The 18,958-nt window shown below is 37.5% G+C and overlaps 1 protein-coding gene across 3 annotated transcripts in view; it reads right to left on the bottom strand.

Moving 5' to 3' along the window:
* The window catches only part of Exoc6b (exocyst complex component 6B), a 446,009-nt gene that overhangs the window by 370,651 nt on the left and 56,400 nt on the right, over positions 1-18,958 (bottom strand). For all 3 annotated transcript variants that reach the window (XM_032906207.1, XM_032906208.1, XM_032906209.1), the window contains exons 2-6: positions 14,155-14,320; positions 9,878-9,925; positions 8,011-8,101; positions 7,860-7,905; positions 536-740 (exon numbers count right to left, since the gene is read on the bottom strand). In XM_032906207.1, the coding sequence (XP_032762098.1) occupies positions 536-740; positions 7,860-7,905; positions 8,011-8,101; positions 9,878-9,925; positions 14,155-14,320 (556 nt within the window). The remainder of the gene's footprint in view (positions 1-535; positions 741-7,859; positions 7,906-8,010; positions 8,102-9,877; positions 9,926-14,154; positions 14,321-18,958) is intronic.

Below are 18,958 nucleotides of genomic sequence, written 5' to 3'. Positions count from 1 at the left end.
ATGAGAAAAGACACCTCTCATGATGTTACAGACTCAGAACTGAAGATATTTAAAGAAAATAAGTATTCATAACACATTTGATGAATTTAGGGGCTGTAAGTATATCCCTTCTGCAGTCATAACCCACAGTCTACAACAACACGCCTTTCTGTCACTAACACCCATCAACATCAGAAATATTTACACATGACAAGCCATCTTAACAGTAAATAATCAACCAAAGGTACATGCAACACAGTTCATGTTGTTTACTAAAAGGAAAGCTTTCAAAGACTGTGGACTTTAAATACTATACAAAGTCAAGCTGAATTCTCTCCAGTCTTGGACACAAATCTTCACCATTAGACACCGTTCACTCAACAGTCACAGAGGAACAACACAACTCATCACTCTGCCAAGTTCATAACATTTTCACTTATGAAGGACCTTCCTACAATGAGGTAAGAGGGAATTACACACTTGCCAAGAAGAGATCTGGGTATAACCAGATATTTGCAGAGCCAACAGGCTGAACTGTCACAAACCAAGGACCTACTTGCTTCATGGCAGTCTCTCCAATTTTGTCTGAATGCTTGCGGATGCTCTCCAGAAAGTCTTTGAGATCAGACATAGAAACATCCTTTATTTCTTCCCGAAGTTTAGGGATGTTGTCCACCATCACCTTACAGAATCGATAGTGGCTCACTTGAGGCAGATAGGTATGTTCCAGATGCTCCAGTGTCTTCAGTGCAGGATAATGCCTACAAAAGAAATCAACCACCTCAGTCTTTCTTAGACAGACAAATGCACTACCTGAGGGGGAAAAAAATCTAACCTCAATTAGCTTTCATTGTACATTAAGACAAGTCCAGTGTAGTATTTTAATGGAATTTTTTAACTATTAAAAATTAATATATTTTTAAAGACTAATAAAATAAAATCAAAGATATCCAAAAGATGAATAATCATGAATGCCAATGAAATAAATCATATAATTTCTAAAATATTCTCAATGTCAAAAGACCATTCTACAAAATAAAATACTCAAGAAGACTTCTAATGAAGATAAAGAGAACTTGAAAAATCATGTGCATATGTTTGTGTGTGTTGTGTACACACGTGCATATATATGAAAAAGTATCCAAATTAACCCAAAACAGGATTTCAGGGAAATCAATGGAACTGTTCCACAGAAATGCTGCTACCAGCCTTGCCCAGGGTACTTCCATGACCTTACCTGCAGTTCCCCTGGGAAACTTTCTTGTGAAAAAACAGCATTGATATTAAGACAAGACATACTTTTAAAATTAATTTTTAAAAATTAGATTTCTTAACTTCTTTGAAAAATAACATTTTTAAAGTAGTAATTTAATGGTACGTGGGCTCATAAAATATATGCAAATCATAAATATGTAACAGTAAGCAAGAAAGGTGAGCTACTAAAACCAAGCTAGCAGTATATACGTGTATGTGTTTGTGTGTGTGTATATGTGTGTACACTTATATATCAAATTTGAGTAGGCAAAGACTTTAAAGGAAGCTGTAATAAACTGAGATGCACCTAAGTATCACATAGCAAATTCCAAGAAAGCAAATCAAAAAATATTTTTAAAGAGATTGAAAAGATGGATAAGTGGTTAAGAGGACTGGAAGCTCTTGAAAGGACTGGGATTCAGGTCCCAGCAACCACATAGCAACTCACAACCATCTATAACTCCAGTTCCAGGGGATATAGCATCCTCTCTTGGCCACCTCAGGTACTGTACATATATGGTATATACACACGCATGCAGGCAAACTGTTCAAACACATAAAGTAAATAAATCTAAAAAATATTTTACTATTTTCAAAATCAATTTTAAAAAAGCATATATTCCAATATATTTAAATTAAAAAAGAAGAAAGGAGGAACAGAAACCAAGGAGATTGGGAAAACTATGAAACAGAAAAATCCAACCCTAATAACATTAAGTATGAAAGGACTATAAATTCCAACTAAAAAGCAAACATCACAAGGTGGGATTTTAAAAAGCACAATCATCTTTTATCTACAAGAAATATACTTTAGATTGAAAGACACAGACAGGCTAAAAGTGAAAGGATGATAAACACAGAATAACTTCAAGTAACTGAAATCAGTGTAATAAATGGGTTTATAACAAAAGCTTTCATACATACATTATTCATCTTGCTCAAATTTACTCCCCCAGGACCTTCCTACTTCCTTCCTCCTTCCCTTTCAGTAATCACCATCTTCCCCTCAGTCTCCATTGGCTGTCATGGCATTTGTACAAGGAAAGACGCTAATGTGTGCAGTTAAATCTATTCTCTGCACATAACAGAAAACATGGCTTGCTTGCATTCAATTCCCCCATTACCCTTTTGGTTTTTTTCCTCCTCACTGTTTTTATGCCTTCCTCCTCCTTTAGCCATCTCCAATTACCATGTCATATATGTGATTAGTATATAATACTAACCAGTATATAAATATTTATATAATCTAGATTTATTCTTGCATTTTAATGTAGAATACAAAATAGAGGGTTTATAGAATTTTCATATGTCATATATTTTATTCGTACATATATTTAAATTTCAAGTTAGCTTGCACATTAAAGCATGCAATATTTGTCTGAGTCTAACTTATTAATCTAACATAATGATCTCTCCATGCTCCATTTTCCAGCAAATGTCCTAATTTCATTTTTATCTATGGGTGGATGTTTATATTAACCACACTTTCTTTATCCACTCATCTGATAATAGGCACTAAGGTTCCATTCCTGGACTATCATGATTAAGTACATAAGTGAATGATGCAGTGTGCTGTGGCATGGCTCACTCTGTGATATGCTAATTTAGCATCCTCCAGGTATATACCCAGGAGAGATAGCGTGATAGTATGGTACTTCTATTATATAGTTAGCTTTCTGTGGACTCTTCAAACTGTTTTCCACAATGCCTATATCTTCACGAGGGTCTTTACTTCATCTACATCCTTTTCCCATATAACCAGCATTTTCTGTCCTTTTCTTCCATCCCCCCTTCCTTTCTTTCATGGATAATTGCTATTCTGACTAGGGTATAACAGAGATGGGGTCTTTTTAATTTATTTTGTTTCTGTTGTTTTAAAACACTTTTTTGCTTATGTGGGGAGAGGGCGGTTATAGGCACATGTGAAGGTCAGAGAACACCTTGCAGCAATCCTTCTTGGTAAGTACCTTTATCCAGTGAGCGCCTCACTGGCCCCAGGAATGGACTCTCAGTGTAGGTTTAGTTTATGTTTTCCTGGTGACTAAAGATGCTGATCATCCTTTTCACATATCTTGAGGCACTTGGTTTTCCTTTCTGAAGAACTATCTATTTGGTTCATTTTCCTATTTACTGACTAGATGATCTGTTCATTTGGTGTTTAATTTTATTCGGTTCTTTATAGCATCTAGATATTAATCACTTGTCGGATATACAGTTGGCAAGGATTCTGTTACATTCTGTGGGTGTCTCTTCATTCTGCTGTTTGCTTTTTTTTCTGTACAGAGGGTTTTTTTTTTTTTTTAATTTTTATGTAGTCCTATTTGTAACTTCTTGCAATTGTTTCCTGAGTTCTGAAACCTTCTTAAGGAGGTCCTTAACCCACAACTACACTTTGAGGTGTTTTGTTTACATTTCTTTGTCTCCGGTAATTTTAGTTCTTAAAGTAAGGCCTCTGATGCATGAACTGACTCTTACTGTCTTGAAGAAAGTAAGTATTTCTGGCAATTCTGAGAGATGTAATAAAAAGACAGATACTTTTCACATGACACCTACAAAAGCTTCTATAGGCATACATACTAAGATTCGTAAATCAACTAAAAACAGCTAGCTGAGTGTGCTGGCACATGTCATAATACCAGAATTTGGAAGACAGATGAAGGAAGATCAAGAGTTCTAAGTAAGCCTAGGCTGTATAACAATCTGTCTCCAAAAAGACACACAGGCATAACATTTTTTGACATAAAAACTAGACATGGTAGCATTCACCCATAATCACAGCACTCAAATGGCAGAGGTAAGAAAATTGTCACAAGTTTGGGGCCAGCCTGGGCTACATAATGAAATACTGTCGAGAAGCGGGTGAGACAGATAAGATAGATTTGGTAGCACATGCCTTTGATGCGAGAAGGCAGAGGCAGGAGGATATGTATAAGTTTGAGACCACCTGGTCTACATAGAGTCTCCAAGCCAACCCATGTTAAATGATAAGACCATCTCAAAAACAAAAAGGAAAATGTTTTATTAATATTCTGTATATACATTTAGAAGTCTTTACAGGTTTAATCCCTCATTATTCTTTTTAAGTCAGAATACATTATGGCATTCCTTCAGCGCCATCACTCTTGTCTCTTACTCATCTCCTTTCCCTATTGCCTGCCCTGACGCCCCTTTGGCCCTTCTCAGCTGCTACTGTGGAGCCTCCTGCTCTCCTGGCACAGCCTCACTGTTCCACTTCCCTCACTTCCTCTACACCTGAGTATCTCCTCAACCTTCTCAAGGTATTCTTTCTGCCTGCATGACTTCAAAGGAAATTTAACTGTTGAAATTATATAGAGCTCTTAAATTGTAGGCTAATTAAAGTAAAATCTGTATTAAATAAGAAGGAGCTTGCTGGCTAAACAAACTATGATACATCCATGTACTAAAATGTAAATAAACTGATGCCCCAGTGTAGGGATGCAAGGTGAGGTAGGAGTGAGTAGGGGATAGGGAGCACACTCATAGAAGCAGGAGGAGGGAGAATGGGATAGGGGTTTGTGGAGGGGAAACTGGGAAAGGAGATATCATTTAAAAAGCAAATAAATAAAATATCCAATTAAAAATAAATAAATAAAAACATTTACAATATTATTGAACATAAAACATTTGAAAAAGACAAACAGTTCTCAGGCTTTTGCCTAAGATCAAAGACAGCATCAATTCTCTTTAGTTTTGTGTCTGGTTCATGCATCCCCTACGTCTAAACGATGTGCTAAATAGGTTTTTAGAGCAAAGAGCTGAGATAGGAGTTTAATTTATCCTTTTCATGAATGATGCTGATGCTGCAATGTTTCCCAGATTTTGTATTAATTTAAAAACAAACAGACCTTACAGATAGAATCATAGTATTTGTAAAGTCAGACATGGCTGTAAACACAGCACTTGAAAGGCTGAAGCAGAAGGTTCGCCATGAATTCAGGGCCTGGACTACATAGTAAGTTAGAGGTCAGACTCTGTCTTTTTAAAAAAAGTATAACTGTGCATAATTTTTTCACAAATCATAGATATCTAGCACCAAACACAAATAATAGACAAAAAAGTTCAAATAAATACCAAGGAACAAGCACAAAAGTGAGAATCATAGTATTTTTTTCTTTAGACAGCAAAATATTCATAATTTTCCTCTTTAGGCTTTAAAATTCTCTAATTATGACATTTGATATCTGTCTAGAAAGGGAAAACCCATTCCTTCCGTAGATGAAACAAATATGTAGGTCTAAATATGTAGGTCTGGTTTGGACTCAGTCTCTTCACGGCAGACACTTCAGCTCCTCTTACCTCAACATACTCAAAAACAAACACCAGACCACAGACTTCTTTCTTTTTTCTTGTTTGTTTGTTTGTTTGCTGGTTAGTTGGTTGGTTTTTCTTTTGGGGGAGGGTCATTTCTCATAAGTTCTAAGAATTAAACTCTTAGTCCAAACAGAGAGGTTTGTTCATCTTAAACTTAGAAATAAACATACAAACATAAATCTGAAATAGTTGTTTTCATTAAATTTTTAGACTCTAAAATATTACAATTTTATATAATTTAGCATGTGCAGAATAGCAATGACTCAACTAGGTATCAAGAACTGCATGTAATAGACGTTGAACCACCATGATAAATACATACTGGGGTTTAGTTCTAAGAACTTAGTTTACAGAATGAGGAAATTCAGGCATGCTGCCTGCAGACATGTAGCCCATGATGAAACATCTGCTCTGCCAAATAGAATCACATTTTTCAAGACTAATTAATACAAAGTCCAGTGATTCCTAGCAACAAATAACAGCACCTTATTTGGAGCCAAGCAGCAGTAGCACACACCTTTAATTCCAGCACTCAGGAGGCAGAGACAGCCTGATGTACAGGGTGAGTTCTAGGACAGCCAGGGCTACACAAAGAAGCCCTGTCTCAAACAAACAAACAAACAAACAAAAACAGAGCTTGGATCCCAGCACCTGTGTCAGGCAGCTCACAACCACACATAGCTCCAGTTCCAGGGGATCTGACACCCTCTTCTAAACTCTGGGGTACCAATACCCAAATGCATTCACACACACAAACACATACACACGAAATCAAAAGCTTAAAAAAATCAATCTTAAAAACATACAAAAATAAACTAATGAGGTCAAGTGTGGTAGCACATACCTTTAATCAGGTAACAAAGGTAGTAGGATCACAAAGTGTTTGAAGCTAGCCAAAGCTACATAGTAAAAACCTTGTCTTTAAGAAGAAGAAGAAAAAACCTGAAAAGCCAGTTCCTCCATGTCATTTACATGTGTGCTCACTCTCCTCTTTTCCCTCTAGGACAGTGGTTTTCAACCTTCCTAATGCTGGGACCCTTATGCTATGGTGACCCCAACCATAAAATTATGTTTTGCTGCTACTTCATTATTGTAATTTTACTACTGTTATGAATTATAATGTAAATATTTGGTTTTCAATAGTCTTAGGTGACCTCCATGAAAGGGTTGTTTGACCCCAAAAGGGTTGTGGAACCCATAGCCTGAGAATAGCTGCTATTGTGAAAAGAACTCTTTCAAGATTATTTCTTTTAATTCTACTAAGAGATCCCTGAAAGTGAATCAGTTACCTATAAATATTTACCTCTCATTCATAACAATAAAATATGAAATATAAGCTTTCACCACAGAAAAATAATTCCTTCCCTAATAGAAGAACATTATTAACAAAGATATGTGATAGGGACACTTTAGGAAACATAAAACCCAATAGTATAAATGATATTTACAGTTCAAAAAGGAATAACCAGGCCTCCAGCCATGAAAGCTTAACAAGACACAGACATGACGCAACACTTTATAACAAGTAGGTCCTGTCTAATACATAAAACAACTGTTTTCAACCATCAAACAGCACACAGCAAATAACTGAACTCCAAAAGAAGAAAAAAAACAAGATGGGCTATAAATCTGAAGGTGATCTCTACATCATGGTCACAATCAGGGAAAAGTCTCAGAGTCCAAAGACTGCCTGACTTAAGGCATCAAATAGTAGACCAAGAAAGGAAGGGAGGGAGGGGAAACCTGCATAGAGCTTGCCTGAGTCTGTGCTAAGTACTAGTCTAGATGGGGTATGTATGTGAGGTAAGGAAATGGAGAGAAGCAGAGGATAGAAGTGGTGGGAAAGAAAGGAGACAAGGGCACACTGACAGGAGGTATGAGATGAATACTTAGGGAGGTCAGAAAAGGCAGAGAAATGTCCTAACCCAAACAGCCGAATGGCAAGGTTCATAGGCACCACTGAGTCATCCAGACACGATTAAATATTCTGTAGAGCTGACAGCTCAAGATGCAAGGAGGGCACTAAAGAGATAGGACAGTGGCTGAGGGTACTTATTGCTCTCACAGACCCATTCAGACCCTGGCACCTACATCAGACAACACACAAATGCCTGTAATTACAGTTCCAGGGGATCCAATGCCGTCTTCTAGTCTCTGTGGGTATCCACATAATACATGCAGCAAAAACAGATATGTACACACAGAGACATATAAAAATAAAATAAATCTTTTTTAAGTATTGTAAATAAAAGAAAATTTTGGTAATAAAGACCACTCAATTTAAAAAATCTTACCTTTTGGTTTTCATCTGGTCCCTCAGTTTACTGTACATCTCTAGGACTTGAAAGAGAAAACAGGTGACACAGGCATCATTGAAACAAAGTAAACAACTAACTCAGCTAAAGGAATTACATCAAGAATCCCACTCCATTCCCAGGTCCTCACCTGGAAGACACAACATTAGCTTATCAACAGTAGCAGAAATATTTCTCTGTTGTAGTCGACACTGCTTCAGCTCTTCCATTGCTATTACCAGCTTGGCAAAAGGGGGGAAAAAACAGAATTATGCCAAGAACTGTAAATAAAAAGTTTTCAGTCTTCCCACCTCACATTTAATTCATCCAAGAACTCCAGATTCCTGGAAAGACCTACCAGGCAAGCTAAGAACTGCCTCCTCATCAGTGAACACGCCTACATGGCTCTCCCACCACCCTGCATGTGCATCTAAACAGGGCTGTTAGCTAGGACATTTGCCCATTTCCCAACCCTACCAGACTCCATGGTTGACATCCTTGTGCCCACTGGGGTCCCAGAGGAAGGCAGTTCTTATCTTCAGGAGGTCCCATTTGAGCAAACAAGCTCCACACCTAAAGGATACAATCTTGCACAAGATCCAGTTTACTGGAGACTAATTTACTCTCTTCCCACAGTCATCTCAAAATGCAACGAACCGTGTCTGTAGAATATGGACTTTGTGAAGTGAAAATCTCCATATCTGCATTCAGGGTCCATCCCACACATACACCTAAAAATTATATCCCTTAAATATGCGAAAAGAATAAAGAGGTCATTCCGTGGTGGATGACAGGGAAGAGGAATGTACTGCAAGTCAGAAAGGGCTGACTTTGACCTCAGCCTTGTTGATTACTATAAAATTTCAAACCATCTGTTCTTGTTTCCCCACCAATAAAATAGGAGAAATATCGGTTTTGGCTTTGGATTAAGTAAATAAATGGATGTACACTATAAGTGCAAGTTGTTAAAGCTTATATGAGGAGTTTGTCAATTAACAGAATTGCTTTCTTTAAAAGAAATATTTATTGAGCACTCACTTTATAACATTTGTTGTTTAGAAAGACAGAAGAGGAGCAGCAATGAATAAAACAAGCAAACCCTCTAATAATGTGGAGCAAATTCTAATGGAGGGAGACAAACGAAACAACTACATAAGTAAAAACTATGTACCAAAAGTACAGCAGCACAGTGGAGAAAAACAAAATGAGGAAAAGCAAAAAGCATGCAGAGAACACGGAAAGAGACTGCCTATCAGGTAATATACAAACAGGGTGGGGCACACGTGCCTGTAACCCCAGGACTCTGGAGACTGAGATGGGAAGATTGTTTTAAGTCCGTGAGCTCTAGGCTACACAGTAATACCTTGTTCAAAAAAAAATCCAGGTATTTGGTATATTATCAGACAAAAAAATAAGTAAAATCGGGGTTGGGGATTTAGCTCAGTGGTAGAGCGCTTGCCTAGCGAGCGCAAGGCCCTGGGTTCGGTTCCCAGCTCCGAAAGAAAAAAAAAAAGTAAAATCAATATACACAAAAAAAAAAGAAGAAAGGAAAGGGGAGGGAGGAAAATAGAAAGGAAAAAAAGGGAAGGAGGGAGGGGTGTGAAGGAGAAAGAGGAAAGTAACATGAGCCAAGTATGGCGGCATCCTCCCAGTAATCACAACATTGGGAAAGCGGAGGCAGAAGGAGCTTCAAACCAGGCTTAGGCGCCTTGAGACCCTGACTGAAACAGAAGAATAACAATACAGGAGGGCTGAGCTGGGGGAAGAGGGAGGAAGAACAATCCAGCAGGGATGGTAAACTAGTCAATGTCTTTTTCTTTTATACACAGCCTAGAGGCTGCATCTTACTTCAGTGCACCCTGTAGTGGCTATATTCATTTTATTCAGGTAAACATTACAAGAAGTAACAATTGCACCCAAGAACTTCCAACAAACTGCTTATATTCTGTAATCCCCAAAATGAAGAACAGCCATCCAGCACAAAACAGAAGACGTTGTTGAAGGTAAGCTGGCCTTACTTCCTTGCCCTCGTGCTGCAGTTTCCTGTTAGTGTCCGTCACCTGGTTCTGTGGAGAGAAGACAATTTAAACTCATAAAAACAAACACTTTGACAACAGTAGGATAAAGATCAAAATGTAGTATAAAAAGACTGGGGTTGGGTCTCCAGATACTTTTTGCATTCCAGCACATGGGGATCCAGCTGCTCTCTTTACAACTTAAACTCCTACCAACTTCTCTACTAGGCATCTCCATGACCTTTTGCAAAAGGAAAAGAAAAGCTGAGCAAGAGACACGTTTGCTTTAGATACTAAATTGCAAAGTAAGATACTACCATATCCTCAAGATCACATTCTAACTTTGGAGAGAAAGGGGGGTGGGGGATACAAACAAGAACAAGAAAGCAGAAAGAAATAAAATAATCCAAAGAGTTTTAATCCATGCAAAATCTAGAAAATAGATGTTACCACAGACACTTCTTACTTCACGTGTGCTCCTGAAAAAGCCAGGTATGATCTCAACTGTGTGACACAAGTCAGGTGGTTACTAGTTATCATCTTAATTCTAAAAGATGAATCACTAAATAGTTTGGGATCATTAATTCATAACAGCTTCTAATACTTCCATTAACCCATCAATTTCACACCAGACAGTGGAAATATGTGAATAAGCCTTAAATAAGCTATGACTTATAATTTAAAGGGACAAACACGTCCCTTTTCAACTATCTACTCTTGATGTTTCCACTAACATAAAACAAATAAATTTTTAGAAAAGCAATTGCTTATCATCTGAGACATTATCAAAATATGGACAATATTTACTTGTAAACTCCTTAAACAGAGATGATCTGGCCTTCTGCTAGTGCCTGGCACTCGTATACTTAACCTCAACACAGTAGTTCCTACAGTGTCCCTTGACACATCGAGAATTGCTAGCTAATGTTAGTAACACATATGTACAGGTGCATTGCATAAATACACACGAAGAGGGGAAAATAACAAACACTATGAATGCTCAGGAAAGGGACATCATATGGAGTGTTTTCCACACTTATTTGATTCAATATCATCTCAAGAAACTAGTTTTTCAGAAAACACACTTTTTAAAATTGTAATCTTAAATTATACATGATAACTGGATAATATAGTCCATAACCCCTGCTTTCAAAGATAAAATAAAATCGGACCTCTTCCAAAAAATATTTTATAAAATCTGAGGAAAAGAAGCAATAGATAGTTATGATCCTAGGAGCATTAGATGTAAAAAAACACCATTAACTAATAGTCTGTGAGCTCAGTGAGAGGCAAGAATGAATATAGCCACCAAATGCAACTCTGAGACATTCACCAAAGCATCACCTAAAATTGGGGCAAGCAATCTGTTTCCATTACAGTAAGAGAGTAAGTATTTTCAGCTTTTCAGGCCACAGATTCTCTGCAGTAACTAGCCAACACTGACAGAACTGTAGCAATAAATAAAATGTTATGTGCTGGTGTGGCCAGGTCTCAATAAAACTTTATTTACAACAATAGGGGGCAAACTAGATTTGGCTTTCTAAGCCAGAAGTTGTTTTACCCACTCTAAAATAAAAGAAAATGGTAGGGTAACAAGATCAACTGATGAGCATGACATTCAGATGTCATGTATCATGAAGCCACTGACAAACTGCAGCATGATAAAAATGTAAAAAAAGGAAAAATTAGGAGCTAAATGTATACCACATGAAGAAATGCAGTTATTTTTAGCCCATAGATAAATGAAAGGTAGTTTGGAGACCCTGCACACTTCATCCCACACCTAAACAATGGCTGTTTCAAATATCTTGAAGAGCTAACAGGAGAAAGGCTGCTTCTAATGAAAGCCTGTCACTAGAAAAATAGGATTCAGCTCAAAGTAAGAGAAACCAATGTGGATTTAAAAAAAAAAAAAAAAAAGGTATAGTTTCAACAAACTGGGTGTTTTTATCCTATTCTGGAGTTCTCTCAAAATTAAAACCTCCAATACAACTACATTCACAACTATTGTCCATATTAAAATATCCTTGTTTATTGCATCATTTCTCAAAGTTTCTAACCTCAAACTTATAGACATATATTTTACAATAAGTCTCATGAATACAGACATATACGCAGAGATACAAACACAGAGAAATGACACATGGGGACAAAGACGGATACGCAGAGAGAAACGCAACCCTGAAAGGCACAGACACATACACAGACATATGAAATGAACACACTGAGACAGAGAGAGAAAGAAACAAAGTCAGACACACACAGAGACACACATAGATACACACATATATATGCAGACTGAGACAATTTTCAAGAAACAATGTTTATCTTTACTAGGTATAATACATTTCATTTTCTATTTAATTCTCTTCTGCTTAATTTCAAGTTTTCTTAGAAATTCTGTTCAATGACTAGTAAACTAAACATGCAAATAATCATCTAAAACAAATCCAAAGGAGCCTACTCTATGTCAATGGTAAGAAAAATAGTAACTGTCTTAATTCTAGCTGATAACTATTCTATATCCTACAATGAAACGAACTGTCTATAAAGACATTGCTAATAAAAAAAGGTATGGAAGTGCATGACATACACACATTGTGTATATACTCATACAGAGATGCTGTGATCACAAAATAATGAGCATCACAAAGTGCAATGTTATTATATTAACTTAGTGTTATAAGTGCTTGATTTAGACTTAAAACTTTTCCACTTCTAAATTCCTTTCAAGAGTTAAGAAATTCAGCATTCTTCACCCAGTTCAAATGGGTTCCCCAGCGCAGACCTTACCAAGTGTGCAGCTAGACACTAGTCCCCTCACCCTCAGAGTCACTGGGTGAGAGTCTCAAGCAGCCAAAATACCAAACTAGAAAAATACAGTCAGGTATTCCATCAGAAGCATTCAAACCAATCTGAAGGAATTTGCAACTTGAGCCAATTTAAAGTAGAGGAGAAAGTAGAACAAAGGTGAGTATCAATCAGAAATTAAGGTCAGCAATTGGTAAGTTTCCAGGCAATGATCTGGTCCATTTCTCTTAAACCATATTCTACATCTTTTCTATCCTTTGAGCCATCCTGGAATAGGTTCCCAAGACTACGTGGGAGAAGTTTGCAATGCAAAAGACTAAGAAGCACAGAAAAAGAATAATCAAGATTGCAAGGGAGCTCTTTGATATCTAATAGCTTGCTTAGCCTTTCAAAAAAAAAATTTGTTTCTTTGCAATTTTTAAAAAATTCTTTTTTTAGCAATATATTCTTTGAGATGAATTTTATACATGCTGTCCAGTTAACCCAATGAAGAAAAAAATTCTATTAAGGATTCTAATTTACATTCCAACAAGAAAAACAAATGTATAAAGACTAGAGAGAAAAAAATAAAACTCTTATTAGTGACAAAACAGATGAATTTTCTTAGAAAATGGCAAAAATCTAAACTGTTTAACATAACAGAAATTTAGGAGAATAGTCTTTGGATCAAGAAGCCAAGTTATCTAAGAGAAGGGATCTGCGGTGACCTGCGTCTTTCCTGAACATGAATCAAGGTCTTTCCACCTTGGCCTATCAAGTAAGTAATGGCAGCTTTTTAATGCCTAGCTTGGGGGTGGGGGGTGGCGTTCCAGCAAGAAGCTGGTGGCTTCAGGAGAAGTTTAAGAAACTGATCACTGGTTCAACCTACTTGTAGACATTAAACTAAGTTAAAAGAGTATTCTTTATATGGGTTTTGGCATAGAATTTCCATACTTTGTAAAAATCTTACTACACTCCAGGTACAATGAGACACACCTGTAATCCTAGTACTTAAGAAACTAGGGAAGGAGGAAACTGGAGGCCAGGATAGGATACATAGGAAGACCCGATCTCAAAGAAATTATCATCACCATCAACATTATAAAAGCCGAGAAATGAGAGTGAAGGCATGGCAGAGCCACATGAATGAAACCTTAAGTACTAGTTTAAGTATGCTGGACTGTGTTCTCTCAAACCTAACCAAAGAGAGCTATGCATGTTTTTAAACCAAGAAAATAATATGACTGTATCTAAACTGTACATGTACTTTGCTTAGTAATGTTCACTTCATACCAACTTTGTGGTTTTCCCAGGCTACCCATGAACCTTCACCTAGATTCTATATTTGAAAAGTGGGAACTTAAGTATCTACCACATGAAAATAAAACAAGCCTGTTCTACAGGTCATGCAGTATGGCCTCTTCTCTGTCAATACTGATCAGAACCCCAGCAGAGGACAGAGGAGCAAATATCCAGGAGTGTCTCCTTACCTTGAGTTTCTGGGCTTCTCCTCGTACTTTCAGCAGTTCAGTAATGGAGTCCACAAAGCCCTGGTAGTGAAAGTTGCACATTTTCTCAATTTCTCTATCATGATTGCGAATACGAGTTTCTAGCTTCTCCATGAATCGTCCATGTTCCTCACCATCATAAACAGACCTTCAAAGAGAAGATGGCATGAAGATTTCAGCACTTCTGAGGAGAAGAGAATTACAAACTTGGAAGAAACTTCTGTAGAAACTAAATAGTCAGGACACATAAACCATCAACTGGGTCCATACTGTCCCCACATTAAAACTGAGTCCATACTGTCCCCACATTGAAACTGAGTCCATACTGTCCCCACATTAAAACTGAGTCCATACTGTCCCCACATTAAAACTGAGTCCATACTGTCCCCACAGTGAAACTGGGTTGGTTGGGTTGGGTTGGTTTTAGGAAAATCCAAAAAAGTTGCTTTCTAGTTCACTTAAAAACATTTGGCACATCATTAGATGTCATCACTAAATAAAAGACGTGAATTATAGCTCCTGTCCCTTTCTCCATTTAGCTCATCTAGCAAAGCTCGATTTCAATAAATCCAACTATCCAGTTAGTTACTCTATGATGCCACCCAAGAAGTTGAATAGTACTGGAGAAAAAAATCATAGACAGGCTGACTAGATTCAGTATGACTACATAGCAGCAATCTAAAAGAGTCATTCAACACCACTAAGAAATCCTACTGGAGATGGGATCCCTTGTCTAAAATGCTTGAAAAGTAATGTTTCTGATTGGAGGAATTGGGGGAATATTTGTGTGAGTTTCCTTGTATTTAAGATTCAAATCCAAACACATAATTCATCATGTTTTCACATAAAACTTATATCCCAAAGGTAAATCTATTCAGTGTCTTAGTGACTTAGTGTTTTGACTACAACAGGTCACAAACATGACCTGGCATTTTCCACTTATGATTCCTTATGAGCATTCGTACTTGAGATTTTTGAATTAGGAATGATCAACCCAGGAAATGATTAACATCTCAAAAAATGATATAAAATCTCATCATGTGGAAATCTTAATTTCTCCTGCCTCAATGTTGATCCACCCCTCTCACTTACTGTTCTAACTATACAGTTCTCAGAAAGGAGGGAAGGGAATACACTTAACTATTTCATCTTCCCTCAGGAAAATCAACCAACCTGCTTACCTCTGTGCTTTCTCCTCTGTCTGCTCTCCACAGTCAGAGCTCATTTGCAGCTAACCCTGCTTATTATTTTAAAGACTTCTGCTCTACATCATGTAAGTTGCCCCCTCCATCAGACCATGTCTGTAAAAAGATAAGTAGATGGCGGGACAAGGGCACCAACGTAATTACCCATTTGTGGATGGGTATGTGAAAAGGTGTGAATTGTACATGAAACATGAAACTAACCTTACCAGTAAGATGTGTTTCCTAGTTAATAGTGGCACTACTGTTAAGGAGTAACCATTCACTGTTTGCCTATATTTGAGTCCCACTTTACAGGAGAGAACCCATTTCTTGTATTTGAAAACTGCTTGAATATTCATGGCAGGGAGGTCATAGTTAAAGAAGACAGACAACAATTACAGCTAAAATGCTGAGAGGTTTATGTTTGCTTGTTTGCATGGGTGGGGATAAAGCACAAGAAAGAAAATACCATATTAATACCCACTGTAATTAATTATACAGAATAGCTACTATATTATTGAGCTGTTTTTATGTGCAATTATATATACTTCTTATAGAAATAAAAGAAGATATGCCTTCTCGATTACTTAAAAAAAAAAAAAAAAAAAAAAAGATAAGTAGAAAACATGCCCTGAACTGCATGTGCCCTTCCAGCTACCATCTAGGTTTTCTGCTCTCCGTCCTAGCAAAACATTTTCCACTTCTTTTCTTCCCACTAGAGCAAGGATTCATTTTACTCCTCTGGTAGCAGCATTTGTTGAGGTTTGGTGCTCACTTCTTCATTAAACACTCTTTTCTGGAGAAGGCAATAGTAACCACATTAACAAGGATTTACCCATTCACTGACACACCTTCCCAGTCTCCCTTCTAGAGCCTTCCCCTCTATTACACCTCTCTGTGCTCTCTCACCAAGCAATCTCATGGCTCCAAACTCAAATTTCTTGTCACTACTGCACGACTCCAATCATATGATTTGACGGCTTTTAATACTCCGATTGGAGTCGTGCAGTAATGACAAGAAATTTGAGTTTAGAGTTCAGGGCAGTGCTCTCATTTGTACATTATACATGAGGAAGTCAGTTCTATATGAGTGTGAATATCTCTGCATGTCCCATACCTCTGGTGTCCTAAGAATGTTACTGAGTGTGGTGGGTTGAACCAGAATGGCCCCATAGACTCAAATATTTGAATGCTTAGTTACCAGTGAGTGACACTATCTGGGAAAGATTAGAAGATTAGGAGGTATGGCTTTTTGTAGGAGGTATGGCCTTGTTGGAGGAAGAGTACAAACAGGGATGGGCTGAGGTTTCAAATGCCAAACCCAATGTCTCTCACTTCCTGCCTGCAGATCCAAATGTACAGCTCTCAGCTACTACTCCAGCACTATGTCTGCCACCATGTTCCCTGCAATGATGATAATGAACAAAACATCTGAAACTGTAAACAAATTGCTAATCAAATGCTTTCTTTTATAAGAGTTCTTATGGTCATGGTATCTGTTCACAGCAATAGACCAGTGACCAAGACACTGAGGTAGAAGTCTTCTGAATTGTACATGGATTTATTTCCCATCCTCTGATGCACATTTCTGTTACCAACAAGTCTAATGTGGTTGATACCTCATGTTCACTTGGTCCAATCAGCATAATGGCATCAATATGGTGTACTAATGCAGTACTTTGTAGAAGAGACAGAGGATCAAGATCCATTCAAACTAAGCTATGACACAGAGCTAGAGCATTAATATATAGGTAATATAAAGGTATACTGCTGCCCTTGACAACTGAAATCAAATAGCTTCTGGAGGTCCTTAGAGACAGGTATAGAGAAAAAAAGACATTTCCTAGATCAATAGCTGCATATCATGTACCAGGAGATGTGTTAATCTCCTCAAGAAAGGACACCCCATCTGGTACAGCAGCTGCAATTGGAGTCACTACTTGATAAAGTTTTTGATAGTCAACTGTCATTCTCCACCTTTCAAGTCCTTGCTGGTTACAATAATTTCTGCAACTGCTCCAGGGATGCAACACTGTATTGATTCACTATTTTTCCTGAAACAGGCAACTCTAAAGGCATTTAGCCTTTCCAACCACAACCATAATAGCCCTCACTCCACAAGTCAGGGAACTAGTACAAGAATTCTTCCAACGTCTATGTATATCTATGTATGTATGATATGGTAGGGAGGTTGGATAACCACAGGATGAGTTCAGACACCCACTAGACCTGTGAATCAGACTTCAGCCAAAACTCTATTAATCCTCTGTCCTCCATTAAGCCCCACTTTAACTGGAGGTCTCCTGGACCCACATGCTGACTGGGACATGCCAACAGTATCTCTGATCCCTGACACTCCTTCAGCAAACAAATATTTGCTCAGTGACCATGTTTTTTGAGTCCAGAGTGATGTGTGGTACAGGATCATCATGCACTTATCTTCTGGATAAAACAGTTTACTTTCCTCATCATGTCAGTTCACTACCCAAAATAAGGGTATCAGACAGGCACACAGACACAAAGACATACACAGACATGCCTACATTCCAGTAAAAATTCAACACTGACTTCAGTAAAAACACAGCCATCAAGATTCATTCCCGTTCCTTGGAAAGGAAAGATGAAAAAATTATAAGCAGCCCTCCTTTTGTAAGTGGATGATTTTACAAAAGCTATGCAGAGCACATAAGACTGAACCCACCACAGACATTTCAGTAAGTTTCAAGCTTAACTCTTCTCCTTCTAAGTAAAAATACCAATATTCCCTGTCATATAGAAAACTAGGAGGGAAAAAAAATCACTAAAAAATCCTCAAACTTAAAAAGTAGGTTGGTATTATTCTATTTTTTAAAAAAAATTAAATTTCAGTATATTCTGACTCAGTAATAACTTCTACAGTAGGTTCTACCAGGAAAAGTTCTCATTCATTCTCTCCAAAGATAAAGAACAAACTTGATGGGGTCGGGGGGGGGACCCCAAAGTTCAGAAATTTGGGCACCAGCAGAGCATGTAATCCGAGCAATTGGGAGGTATCCAAGCTGAGCCTAACTGACTCGTGTGGCCCCTGAACGGTGTAAGGCCTACTCAAAAAAAGAAAACAAAAGAAAATCAGAACTTAGGTAATGCCTCCTTGGGTTTCCTATTTTTAAAAAAGAAAAGAAAACCTAAAGTAAAACTCAAAGTAAGAAAATGTGGATTTTAGATGCCTGATTATGAGGTCTTCGTCTAAGCACTGTAATTAGCTACATCTTTGGCCAATTCAATTAATCTCTCTGACCTTCAGCTCTTTCTCATTTACCAAATAGGAAACAGCAATCAATTACAATTTCCCTGAAGTACTAGCTGAGCATTAAGCTTCCCAATTGAGGCACATAATGAGAAAGAGCAAGCATTTTGAGGACAGACAGACAGCAGGTGGTAGTTTTAATCTCCTTATCAGTGTCACCAAGTTTCTACTTAGAATCTTCATGATTTTAACACTCTCTTATAATATGATGTGGAGTAACTTTAAAGGTTTACAGTGGAGTAGAAAATTTTAAAATTAAAATAAGAATTGGTTGGTACGGAGTTCCCAGACCTGTAATTCCAACATTCAGGAAGCT

The sequence above is a fragment of the Rattus rattus genome, chromosome 6 (assembly GCF_011064425.1).
Source record: "Rattus rattus isolate New Zealand chromosome 6, Rrattus_CSIRO_v1, whole genome shotgun sequence".
Lineage (NCBI taxonomy): Eukaryota > Metazoa > Chordata > Mammalia > Rodentia > Muridae > Rattus > Rattus rattus.
Note: the sequence above shows the minus strand (reverse complement) of the source record. Positions and strands in the feature narration are given on the sequence as shown.